Raw genomic sequence first — 12,701 nt, forward strand, 5'->3', positions numbered from 1 at the left:
ACACACCTAGACTCTCCTCCATTGTCGCCATTCATTTCCATTGTAATGAATGTAGATTCTTCAGTTAATTCACACAAGGCAGTAGGGTTTATTCATCCACAATGGAGCATGGAGTGAACACAGGGAGCATTATTAATGGAGGGAGGGAGGGAACACAGGGAGCATTATTAATGGAGGGAGGGAGGGAACACAGGGAGCATTATTAATGGAGGGAGGGAGGGAACACGGAGCATTATTAATGGAGGGAGGAAGGGAACACAGGGAGCATTATTAATGGAGGGAGGGAGGGAACACAGGGAGCATTATTAATGGAGGGAGGGAGGGAACACAGGGAGCATTATTAATGGAGGGAGGGAGGGAACACAGGGAGCATTATTAATGGAGGGAGGGAGTGAACACAGGGAGCATTCTTAATGGAGGGAGGGAGTGAACACAGGGAGCATTCTTAATGGAGGGAGGGAGGGAACACAGGGAGCATTCTTAATGGAGGGAGGGAGTGAACACAGGGAGCATTCTTAATGGAGGGAGGGAGGGAACACAGGGAGCATTCTTAATGGAGGGAGGGAGTGAACACAGGGAGCATTCTTAATGGAGGGAGGGAGTGAACACAGGGAGCATTCTTAATGGAGGGAGGGAGGGAACACAGGGAGCATTCTTAATGGAGGGAGGGAGGGAACACAAGGAGCATTATTAATGGAGGGAGGGAGTGAACACAGGGAGCATTATTAATGGAGGGAGGAAGTGAACACAGGGAGAATTCTTAATGGAGGGAGGGAGGGAACACAGGGAGCATTATTAATGGAGGGAGGGAGGGAACACAGGGAGCATTATTAATGGAGGGAGGGAGTGAACACAGGGAGCATTATTAATGGAGGGAGGGAGTGAACACAGGGAGCATTATTAATGGAGGGAGGGAGTGAACACAGGGAGCATTATTAATGGAGGGAGGGAGGGAACACAGGGAGCATTCTTAATGGAGGGAGGGAGGGAACACAGGGAGCATTATTAATGGAGGGAGGGAGGGAACACAGGGAGCATTATTAATGGAGGGAGGGAGGGAACACAGGGAGCATTATTAATGGAGGGAGGAAGTGAACACAGGGAGCATTATTAATGGAGGGAGGGAGGGAACACAGGGAGCATTATTAATGGAGGGAGGGAGGGAACACAGGGAGCATTATTAATGGAGGGAGGGAGTGAACACAGGGAGCATTATTAATGGAGGGAGGGAGTGAACACAGGGAGCATTATTAATGGAGGGAGGGAGGGAACACAGGGAGCATTATTAATGGAGGGAGGGAACACAGGGAGCATTCTTAATGGAGGGTGGGAGGGAACACAGGGAGCATTATTAATGGAGGGAGGGAGGGAACACAGGGAGCATTATTAATGGAGGGAGGGAGTGAACACAGGGAGCATTATTAATGGAGGGAGGGAGTGAACACAGGGAGCATTATTAATGGAGGGAGGGAGGGAACACAGGGAGCATTATTAATGGAGGGAGGGAACACAGGGAGCATTCTTAATGGAGGGTGGGAGGGAACACAGGGAGCATTATTAATGGAGGGAGGGAGGGAACACAGGGAGCATTCTTAATGGAGGGAGGGAGGGAACACAGGGATCATTATTAATGGAGGGTGGGAGGGAACACAGGGAGCATTATTAATGGAGGGAGGGAGGGAACACAGGGAGCATTCTTAATGGAGGGAGGGAGTGAACACAGGGAGCATTATTGAGGGAGGGAGTGAACACAGGGAGCATTATTAATGGAGGGAGGGAGGGAACACAGGGAGCATTATTAATGGAGGGAGGGAACACAGGGAGCATTCTTAATGGAGGGTGGGAGGGAACACAGGGAGCATTATTAATGGAGGGAGGGAGGGAACACAGGGAGCATTATTAATGGAGGGAGGGAACACAGGGAGCATTCTTAATGGAGGGAGGGAGGGAGGGAACACAGGGAGCATTATTAATGGAGGGAGAGAGTGAACACAGGGAGCATTCTTAATGGAGGGAGGGAACACAGGGAGCATTCTTAATGGAGGGAGGGAGTGAACACAGGGAGCATTCTTAATGGAGGGAGGGAGTGAACACAGGGAGCATTCTTAATGGAGGGAGGGAGTGAACACAGGGAGCATTCTTAATGGAGGGAGGGAGGGAACACAGGGAGCATTCTTAATGGAGGGAGGGAGGGAACACAGGGAGCATTATTAATGGAGGGAGGGAGGGAACACAAGGAGCATTATTAATGGAGGGAGGGAGTGAACACAAGGAGCATTATTAATGGAGGGAGGGAGGGAACACAGGGAGCATTATTGATGGAGGGAGGGAGTGAACACAGGGAGCATTATTAATGGAGGGAGGGAGTGAACACAGGGAGCATTATTAATGGAGGGAGGGAACACACGGAGCATTATTAATGGAGGGAGGGAGTGAACACAGGGAGCATTATTAATGGAGGGAGGGAACACAGGGAGCATTCTTAATGGAGGGAGGGAACACAGGGAGGGAACACAGGGAGGGAACACAGGGAGGGAGGGAACACAGGGAGCATTATTAATGGAGGGAGGGAACATGAAAGAGAATCCATGCTTTTTCATAAGCGCCGCTCCAGTTGATGCTCTGTAGACAGCCTGTGACACAGTGTGTGTTATAGAATATGAAGCCCCATCAGTAGTCCATCAGAACAGGATCCCAGTGGGCTTCTGCTGTATCTTGTATCACTAGCAGTTCAATCAGAGGTGAGAATAGGAGGAGGGAGAAGGAGGGATCATTTCAACAGGTATCTGAATGTCGCTCTCAGACATTCAGATGCCTCTACTGCAGATGAGAGCGACATTCAGATGCCTCTACTGCAGATGAGAGCGACATTCACATGCCTCTACTGCAGATGAGAGCGACATTCAGATGCCTCTACTGCAGATGAGAGCGACATTCAGATGCCTCTACTGCAGATCAGAGCGACATTCAGATGCCTCTACTGCAGATCAGAGCGACATTCAGATGCCTCTACTGCAGATGAGAGCGACATTCAGATGCCTCTACTGCAGATCAGAGCAATATTCAGATGCCTCTACTGCAGATCAGAGCGACATTCAGATGCCTCTACTGCAGATGAGAGCGACATTCAGATGCCTCTACTGCAGATGAGAGCGACATTCAGATGCCTCTACTGCAGATGAGAGCGACATTCAGATGCCTCTACTGCAGATCAGAGCGACATTCAGATGCCTCTACTGCAGATCAGAGTGACATTCAGATGCCTCTACTGCAGATCAGAGCGACATTCATATGCCTCTACTGCAGATCAGAGCGACATTCAGATGCCTCTACTGCAGATCAGAGCGACATTCAGATGCCTCTACTGCAGATCAGAGCGACATTCAGATGCCTCTACTGCAGATGAGAGCGACATTCAGATGCCTCTACTGCAGATCAGAGCGACATTCAGATGCCTCTACTGCAGATGAGAGCGACATTCAGATGCCTCTACTGCAGATGAGAGCGACATTCAGATGCCTCTACTGCAGATCAGAGCGACATTCAGATGCCTCTACTGCAGATCAGAGCGACATTCAGATGCCTCTACTGCAGATCAGAGCGACATTCAGATGCCTCTACTGCAGATCAGAGCGACATTCAGATGCCTCTACTGCAGATCAGAGCGACATTCAGATGCCTCTACTGCAGATGAGAGCGACATTCAGATGCCTCTACTGCAGATCAGAGCGACATTCAGATGCCTCTACTGCAGATGTACAGTGATGTTCAACCAGATAGTAAGTGAGTGGAGTGTAATGTATATTCAGGGATCACAAGCAACTCATTACCAACGCCCAAGGCTTTGGATGTTCAGTGGAGATGGTAGACATGACGACAGGGGCCTGTACCCTACAGCTAAGCTGCCTTACCCCTTACCCCTTCACCCTCTTTTTGTTTTCTCTCTCTCTCTATCGCTCTTGTCTATTTTTGTTCTCTCTCTCTCTCTCTTTTGTCTATTTTTGTTCTCTCTCTCTCTCTCTCTTGTCTATTTTTGTTCTCTCTCTCTCTTTTGTCTATTTTTGTTCTCTCTCTCTCTCTCTTTTGTCTATTTTTGTTCTCTCTCTCTCTCTCTCTCTCTTTTGTCTATTTTTGTTCTCTCTCTTCATCTCTCTCTCTTGTCTATTTTTGTTCTCTCTCTTCATCTCTTCACCTCTCTCTCTCTCTCTCGTCTATTTTTGTTCTCTCTCTCTCTCTCTCTCTCTCTCTCGTCTATTTTTGTTCTCTCTCTCTCTCTCTCTCTCGTCTATTTTTGTTCTCTCTCTTCATCTCTCTCGTTCCTGCCTTACGTCTCACGCTGGCTGTCAGCCCCGCAGGTGCTCTGTCTCTCAGCTGCAAAGCCTACTGGGAAATCAGCCTAGTGTGACAGATCTGGTTTGTAACTGGATTGGCTCCTGAGTGTGAGTTAAACCGGGATAGAGAGAGAGATGGAAAGAGGGAGTGACAGATTAAGAGAAGTTTAGGATTGAAAATTGGTTTTGAAGTCAAAGGAACATTTTGTGTGTGTGAACACGGCTTGGCATAGTTTCCCTAGTAACAGAGTAAATCTGTAATGGAATCAAAGTGCTATGTAACCAATAAGGATGCTGGAGCTTCACTGCATGTTAAACAGGCTGTCTATGGAGACGTGTGTTTGTGTAGTGTGCGCAACCCGACAAGGAATTACGTGAACCCTGTTACCGAGCAAATGCTAGTGATGCTGAGCTACATGGCTGTGTGTGTTTGTCAGTGTTGGGGAATCGACTCTGAAAATATAGTTTACCAATCATTTCTCACAGGAAAAAGTTCAGCTACGCTGAAATGACCCTTTGGAGAAATTGTTTACTTAACTAACGTTACGTTAAAAAAGTGGTTCACGACTTCAAAACTATTTTGGGAAATGGACATATCTGAATCTCAAATGTCATGGACTAGAAATTGCCTGACAGATCCCTCTGGAGTCAGATGTTAACAGAATATAGAATTTAACCTATTAAACACAAGAGCTGGTCTGATGCCGGAAGAATTGTGCGTAGTTCAAGTCGTTAGCTACACCGCTACACGGCAAAGAAAGTCAACTACTGAAAACACTACCAAGATTTGAATATAGTTCAATTACCAAGCTACTGAAAAATGTTGTTAAATGAATAGTGGAAACTAATTGTAGTTCACTACTCCCCAACATGTGTGTGTGTGTGTGTGTGTGTGTGTGAGAAACGACAGAATGAAACAAAAAAGGCAGTGTTAGAAAGAGGGGGACATCAAACAACCCTGCACTACATGCTGGGAGAGAGAGAGGGCCAAGACCTTGACTCAACGACTCACACATTGTATGGATAGATTCACTTTCCCCTGCTGTATAAAAATACCGCATTCCCCTTGGCTCGCTTGTCATCTATGTGATATAAGATATGAGAGGCGCACTGTGAGAAGGAGAAATTTAGACCGGGTCAGGAAGTTAATCCTGATGTGAATTGAGTGGGAAGGTTTCTGAAAACAACCTTATTCAGCAGAGAAGGAACAACCGAGCTTAGAAAGAATGAGGTGTGTGTCCGTCTGTGCAGGGAACAGACACCTGAGGTTTTGGGTGATTGAAATGTCTGCCCCATACCCCAGGAAACCTACGCCCAGTCAAGTGTGTAATAGGCTTTTTGAGTCGTGTTTTTCTTCATTGTGTGTGTGTGTGTCAAACCGAACTGAGTGCCCTCTTCTTGTCCTTTCCCACAGCTCTCCTGTACAAGCCGATTGACCGTGTGACCAGAAGTACGCTGGTTCTTCATGTGAGGACACACACACACACACCAGTACATTGTCCGTCCCGACTAGCATTCGATAGATCCATGAAGGATTCTTGATCTCACCCAGAGACAAATGACAAGATTGAATTAGTGACCGCAACATAGAAATAGATTGAATAGATAGGACAGGATCAATACTTATCAAGGATTAAGAGTTAGTGCTGTCGTGAGACACATAGTGATGGGGCTGGGTAGAATCTCTCTCGAAAGCCCCGCAGGTCATTAAGATGCAGCATGGATCTGTATCCACCTGCAAAGTCAAACCCTGCTTGCTGCTGTTTATAGTAAGTGTTCCGTTCCATTTGCCAAGCCTATACCTTTCCTCTGCGCTGTCCATCAAAATGACATGCTGTTATAAACAATAGGCGCTAATTTGATGGGCTACAACCAAGTGGAAAGTGAAAACCGCTAACAGAGGAAGCGGAGATGCCTAGACGTGTCCTCCGGTCTCGCTTCCAGTGCATTTCATGAATATGTTTTCCATAAAGCTAGTGGAGCCGTGACTAAACAAAAACCAGTTGGTTTGGTACAAAGGTAAGAGCAGACCACGCAAACACACAATGAACCCTTATTCCATATTTAGTGCACTACATTTCAATAGTGTTTGCCCAGGGCCCATAGTGCACTATATAGGGAATAGTGTGCCATTTGGGACACGGGCGCTGACAGACGGTGGAAGTTACTGTGTTCGTTTCTCTTAATGACGTAGGAAGACGGGTAGTGTACTATACCGCTGACATCAGCTCAAGCCTTCTAGAGCTTGTCAGAATACATTCACTGAGGTGTGCTGACGAGGCATAAATCAGGCAACGGAAAAGAGGTTGGCTTTTCTTTCACACGCTCCTCTGAAAAAAAGGAACTTAGTTACGCTGAGAATAAGGTATTTGCAATGTGGAAGCAGATTGTCTCAGCCGTTTCTTAGGTAGCACTTTAAAAATAAAGTCATTAGTTACGCCCACGGTTCAATAAAGTAGAGACTCTCATATGCTTTAATTAGAGGAAATGATGTGGCACAAAACCCAGCGAAGCATCCAAGTCGTCCAATTCAAAACACAGGTTTAAAAACACAGTGACTGTTCATAGACATTTCATTTTAATGGATGTGGTTCTCTCTGTTTTTGGATGGGGGATCTAATGGTCTTTCTCACTCTGTGTGTTATTGTAGGACCTGCTGAAGCACACCCCTAAGGACCACCCAGACTTCCCCCTGCTGCAGGACGCTCTGAGGATCTCCCAGAACTTCCTGTCCTCCATCAACGAAGAGATTGACCCCCGCAGGACCGCCGTCACCACGCCTAAGGGAGAGGTGGGGTGACACACACAGACACGCCATTTTAATAGACTACTTTATACTTTTCAGAACTTCTTGTTGTAACCTTGGGGAAGTGTGCCAATGCATTTGTGAAATGTGTTTTGAGGTCAGAGAGAAACCCACAGTATCTGTCCTCTCCTCCTACCCCCACATCCTCAATCTCTTCATTACCAGCTTCCTCTCTCTTCATCTCTCTCGATCGCCCTCTCTCTCTAGCATCTTTTGATCTTTTCCCTCTCTCTCTCTCCCAGCATGCAGTGCAGGGTTGTTTGATGTCTCCCTCTTTCTAACACTGCCTTTATTGTTTCATTCTGTCTTTTTCCGCATGTCAGCCTTTTCTCCTCTTAATGCTTCTCTCTCTGAGTATATCCTTTCCTTCCTTCCTCCATCCCACCATCTCTCCCCCTTGCGCTTTACCTCTCCTCCTTTCTCCCTCCATCTCTCTCTCCCCCCTCTCTTCAGCTATCCTCCCTCTGTCTTTCTCTCTCCCCCATCTCTCTCTCCCGCCATCTCTTCCTCTATCCGTTTTCCATTCAGTCAGCTCAGTTCTTAACCTCCCAGTCATCTCTCCATTCGTTACAGTCTGTCTGTTACCAGTTAAATTGAAATCTCTCTCTGCCCTCTTTGGCTCAGGCTTTCCTGATTTACTCCAGTTCGTGTTTAGCTCTGCCTTATTTTAGCTTTCCTAGTTGGCTCTCCAGAGATGGACAGATATAGAGCGATAGAGAGGGGGAGCGTTTCAAGTTCTGAGTGGCTTACTTTAGCTGATGATTATCTTGCTGTAACACCGCCATCACTGATAATGTTTATTTTTTTCACCTTTATTTAACCAGGTAGGCCAGTTCAGAACAAGTTACTTATTTACAACTGCGACCTGGCCAAGATAAAGCATAGCAATGTGAACAGACAACACAGAGTTACACATTGCATAAACAATAAACAAGTCAATAACACAGTAGAAATAAAGAGTCTATATACATTGTGTGCAAAAGGCATGAGGAGGTAGGCAATAAATACAATTTAGCAGATTAACACTGGAGTGATAAATGATCAGATGGTCATGTGCAGGTAGAGATACTGGTGTGCAAAGGAGCAGAAAAGTAAATAAATAAAAACAGTATGGGGATGAGGTAGGTAAATTGGGTGGGCTTTTTACCGATGGACTATGTACAGCTGCAGCGATCGGTTAGCTGCTCAGATAGCAGATATTTAAAGTTGGTGAGGGAGATAAATGTCTCCAATTTTACATATTTTAAATGTAAAAGACATAAAATATAGACAACAAGCGAGTTCTTTCGTATTGCTGAACCCTGACTTATACCTCCTACAGTATATCCTGACGGGAAGGGAATGTTTACGGCTAGGCTAGTTGCCCCGTGCTGGGTGTGCCACAGGAAGTGATGCCGTTTCTCTCCCTGGCAGGCTCGTCAGCTGGTGAAGGATGGTTTCCTGGTGGAGGTGTCAGAGGGCTCCAGGAAGCTGCGTCATGTCTTCCTCTTCACAGACCTGCTGCTCTGTGCCAAGATGAAGAAGACCTCCGCAGGGTAGGTTAACTCTCACAGAGTATCACCACAAACACATGCACATTCAGCTATCTACAGTACCCACTGTGGTATTCACTGTGCCTAAACGTAGATCATACACACTTTGAGTGGTCTCCAGTGTTATATGCTCCTATCATGTCAGTTCTGATGTGTCTGTGATATGAAACAGTGTATCAGGATGAATGACAGTCCTGCTCCAAAGAGATTTTCTTTTTCACTGCTATTTTTATTTCTTCCATTTGAAGTATTCTCTGATGTTGTAATAAAAAAGGAAGACTATTAATTGAAAATGTGAATGTTGTCACACGTGATGCCTTTGGTGCTGCAGAACAGGGGTTGGTATTTTTTTTAGCCCCCCAAATTAAAAATACATTTACTCAAGCCTCGGGGTTGGATGTTTGCCTTTCTGTAGACTATTGTGGAGAAATTATTTAGAATAGTGATTAGAGGGCTCGTATAGGGCTGAATATTAACACATTGCCGTAGTGGATGTATGGATGTTGGGAAATGTATTACAATCTGGTCTCAATCTGGTGCTTGGGCCTAAGGCTGTGCGTGTGTGTGTGCGCGTGTGTGTGTGTGTAAATTGGGAATGACCGCATACACTGCCTTAGATTAAGTGTTTAATTTAAAGGATTGCCTCCAATGGCATGGTTACTGTTGTTGGCGTGATTGGGGCTCATTGTGATTGACAGTCGCTGCTGTCCCTCTACCTCACAGTGTGAAGGACACACAGACAACTACCGTTGTCATGGTTACCGCCAGTCTGTAAATCACTCTGTTATGGTCTGTAGCTTTAGCGGTCTGTCGTTGTGTCCCACATGGCATCCTATTCTCTATATAGTCCACTGTGGGGTCAAGAGTAGTGAGCTACATAGGGAATAGGGTGGCATTTCAAATCAAATGTTATTGGTCACATACATATGGTTAGCAGATGTTATTGGTCACATACATATGGTTAGCAGATGTTATTGGTCACATACATATGGTTAGCAGATGTTATTGGTCACATACATATGGTTAGCAGATGTTATTGGTCACATACATATGGTTAGCAGATGTTATTGGTCACATACATATGGTTAGCAGATGTTATTGGTCACATACATATGGTTAGCAGATGTTATTGGTCACATACATATGGTTAGCAGATGTTATTGGTCACATACATATGGTTAGCAGATGTTATTGCGGATGTAGTGAAATGCTTGTGTTCCTAGCTCCAACAGTGCAGTAGTATCTAACAATTAACAATACACACACATTTAAAAGTAAAATAATGGAATTAAGAAATATAAATATTAGGACGAGCAACGTCGGAGTGGCATTGACTAAAATGCAATAGAATAGAATACAGTATATACGTATGAAATGAGTAAAGCAGTATGTAAACATTATTAAAATGACAAGTGTTCCATTATTAAAGTAGCCTGTGATTCCATGTCTGTGTATATAGGGCAGCAGCCTCTAAGGTGCAGGGTTGAGTAACCGGGTGGTAGCCGGCTAGTGATGGCTGTTTAACAGTATGATGGCCTTGAGATAGGTGTTTTTCAGTCTCTCTGTCTCAGCTTTGATGCACCTGTACTGTATTTGAGACACAGCCTACTATGTGTCCTCTGGTCTGGACTATAACACCATAGGATTAGGCCAACAGCCTATTAAAACACGCTATCCAGTTGATAGCTAATCATCAGTATTAACTCACTGAGAAACCTGAATCCCATTCAATCCCTCTATCTCCACTCAATCATCATCGATTTTTAATGTTTCTATAATGTTTATATCGACTCCATAACCATCATTATTTTCCTACAGAATTGGTGTATAATATACCACCATTTCCCAATGTAGAGATGTAAATGAAGATGTAATCCATGTGATTATGGAAAACAAGGTCTGTGAAAGTGCTGTGGACGGATGGGAGGAGATTAGATATGCAGATTTTATTCAACAGCAGCAGAGACAATCAGCTCTACCTCGGTCTGTAATAGGGAGAGTGTTTATTAAGTGGACTCTAGATCATCTTAAAGTCTTATTGGGCATGTAAACAGTGCGTGAATACAGATCCACACCTTAGAGACAACAGCGTTTAACACCCCATGGACCACTCTGAGACAAAGGGTTTGCTTACAAAGGGGGAGAGATCTCACCCCGTATTAAGAAGGAGAGGAGGTCTTATAAAACAAATTGAGGGATGTTTGCAGGCAAAAGAGGGGGTGAAGGTATATATTGGGAGAAAAGAGTTATCTGCTGTCTCTGTCCCTCTATAGTACAATACTGACAAAACACTTATTTAACTAGCCAAAGAAAAATGCTAATCTAAAACATGAAAGAGTCATACTACTCTGTTTGTTTTTCAGTATTTTACTTTGGGGGTAAAAACAGGACATTTATTTTTCTTGTCATATTTCCCGCCCCGTCAGGTTTGCACACATTTGGAGCTGTGATGTCATGTATTCCTGTGTTAATGAGTTTACTGTCCTGCCTCCAGGAATCATAATGATACTAAATGCTCGTTAGGGGAATACAAAAACATCTCCGACAACATTTGTGAGCATCTGTATAACCTGATGGATGTGCTGAACACGCATTTACTAGTCTTTCTGTGTCTGAGTGTTTAATATGGGATCTCCTCAAGTCAAGCAATCTTTTCATACTACGATACATAAGGAGTTAGAGTAGTAAGGGGAGATATGTTTAAGTTAAATCCTATGGTGTTGAGCACAATGGAATATGGCTCAACAAAGACGCATGATATTGCATAAAGCAAGACAAATAGAAGATGATGAATTATATGGTGGGTATTGCCCTCCTCCTTTACAGGGCCAATAAAGATATCTAAATTTAACTGCGAGCAGCGATGAACGGGGTTCACAGGATGACAGAAAGGACACATGCTTCGTAAACAACAGGTGTAGACTAACAATGAAATGCTTACTTACCGGCCCTTCCCAACAAAGCAGAGAGAGGAAAAAAGAGAAATAATCAAAAATATAGAACACAAAAAAATACATGTACAATGATTAATGATATCCTGGCTATATACATGGAGTACCAGCACCGAGTTGATGTGCAGGGTTACGATGTAATTGAGGTATATAGTTCCTACATGATAGTGCTCACATTATTTATCTTCCTTTATATGCAATCAGTGAAAGCATTACCGTGTTTCTCTCTATACCACATCTCTCTATACCACATGACGCAAGTGAAGTTTAGTGCTGTAGGTTGGTACTGTGGCCTACTTTGAATGCAGAAATGCAGAAACTAATCATTCTCAAATTCATTAGAGGCTAATTTATTTAGCCTATATACCAAATCGGTAGTCAATCTGATGTATGGTTCATGAAAATATATACAAACTTTTTTTTTACCAAATTGTGCAAGAATGAGGAAAATCTCTCCTCATGGACCTTATTGCTTATTGAGGCATATTTGTTCAGCATGAGGAAAGATGCCTAAATACAAAGTTTCAAGTCTCTAGGTCAAATGTCGTGGCAGATATGAGGGTTTAAGTGAGACTGCTTATAACAGTGCCACCTATAGGCCAATCGGTGTCATTATTTTTTAACAAGTTACACATGGCCTCAAGTTTCTGTATGCCAAATAGTTTTTTTTAAAGTTACTAATCTATGCTTGAGTTATTTTACCATGTCAAAAAAAGAAATCTAAGAATAACAATATTTTTCCCAACTTTGCTGTGATCCCTAATTACAGTAGGTCCTTATTGTCTTTGTCTCTCCTGCCTCCTCTTAAATATATGTAAGATATTGAGCTCTCTCTCTCTCCCCTCCTCTCCACCTCCCTCTGTAGGAGACACCAGCAGTATGAGTGTAAGTGGTACATCCCCCTGGCAGACCTGACCTTCCAGTTGCTGGATGACTCGGACGTCTTGCCCCATATCCAGGTTCTGCCTGAACACGAGATTGAGGAGATGAAGACCAAGATCTCTGTCATCAAGAGCGAGATCCAGAAGGAGAAGGTGATATATTATGTTTATTTAAAAAATAAAAAAAAAGTTTATTTAGT

The 12,701-nt window shown here is 44.2% G+C and overlaps 1 protein-coding gene across 6 annotated transcripts in view; it reads left to right on the top strand.

Annotated features, from left to right (window-relative positions):
• Positions 1–12,701, top strand: part of abr (ABR activator of RhoGEF and GTPase) — a 225,502-nt gene that overhangs the window by 127,555 nt on the left and 85,246 nt on the right. For all 6 annotated transcript variants that reach the window (XM_036937431.1, XM_036937432.1, XM_036937433.1 and 3 more), the window contains 4 exons: positions 5,746–5,798; positions 6,982–7,122; positions 8,551–8,672; positions 12,486–12,654. In XM_036937431.1, the coding sequence (XP_036793326.1) occupies positions 5,746–5,798; positions 6,982–7,122; positions 8,551–8,672; positions 12,486–12,654 (485 nt within the window). The remainder of the gene's footprint in view (positions 1–5,745; positions 5,799–6,981; positions 7,123–8,550; positions 8,673–12,485; positions 12,655–12,701) is intronic.

This window comes from Oncorhynchus mykiss, chromosome 12 (assembly GCF_013265735.2).
Source record: "Oncorhynchus mykiss isolate Arlee chromosome 12, USDA_OmykA_1.1, whole genome shotgun sequence".
Lineage (NCBI taxonomy): Eukaryota > Metazoa > Chordata > Actinopteri > Salmoniformes > Salmonidae > Oncorhynchus > Oncorhynchus mykiss.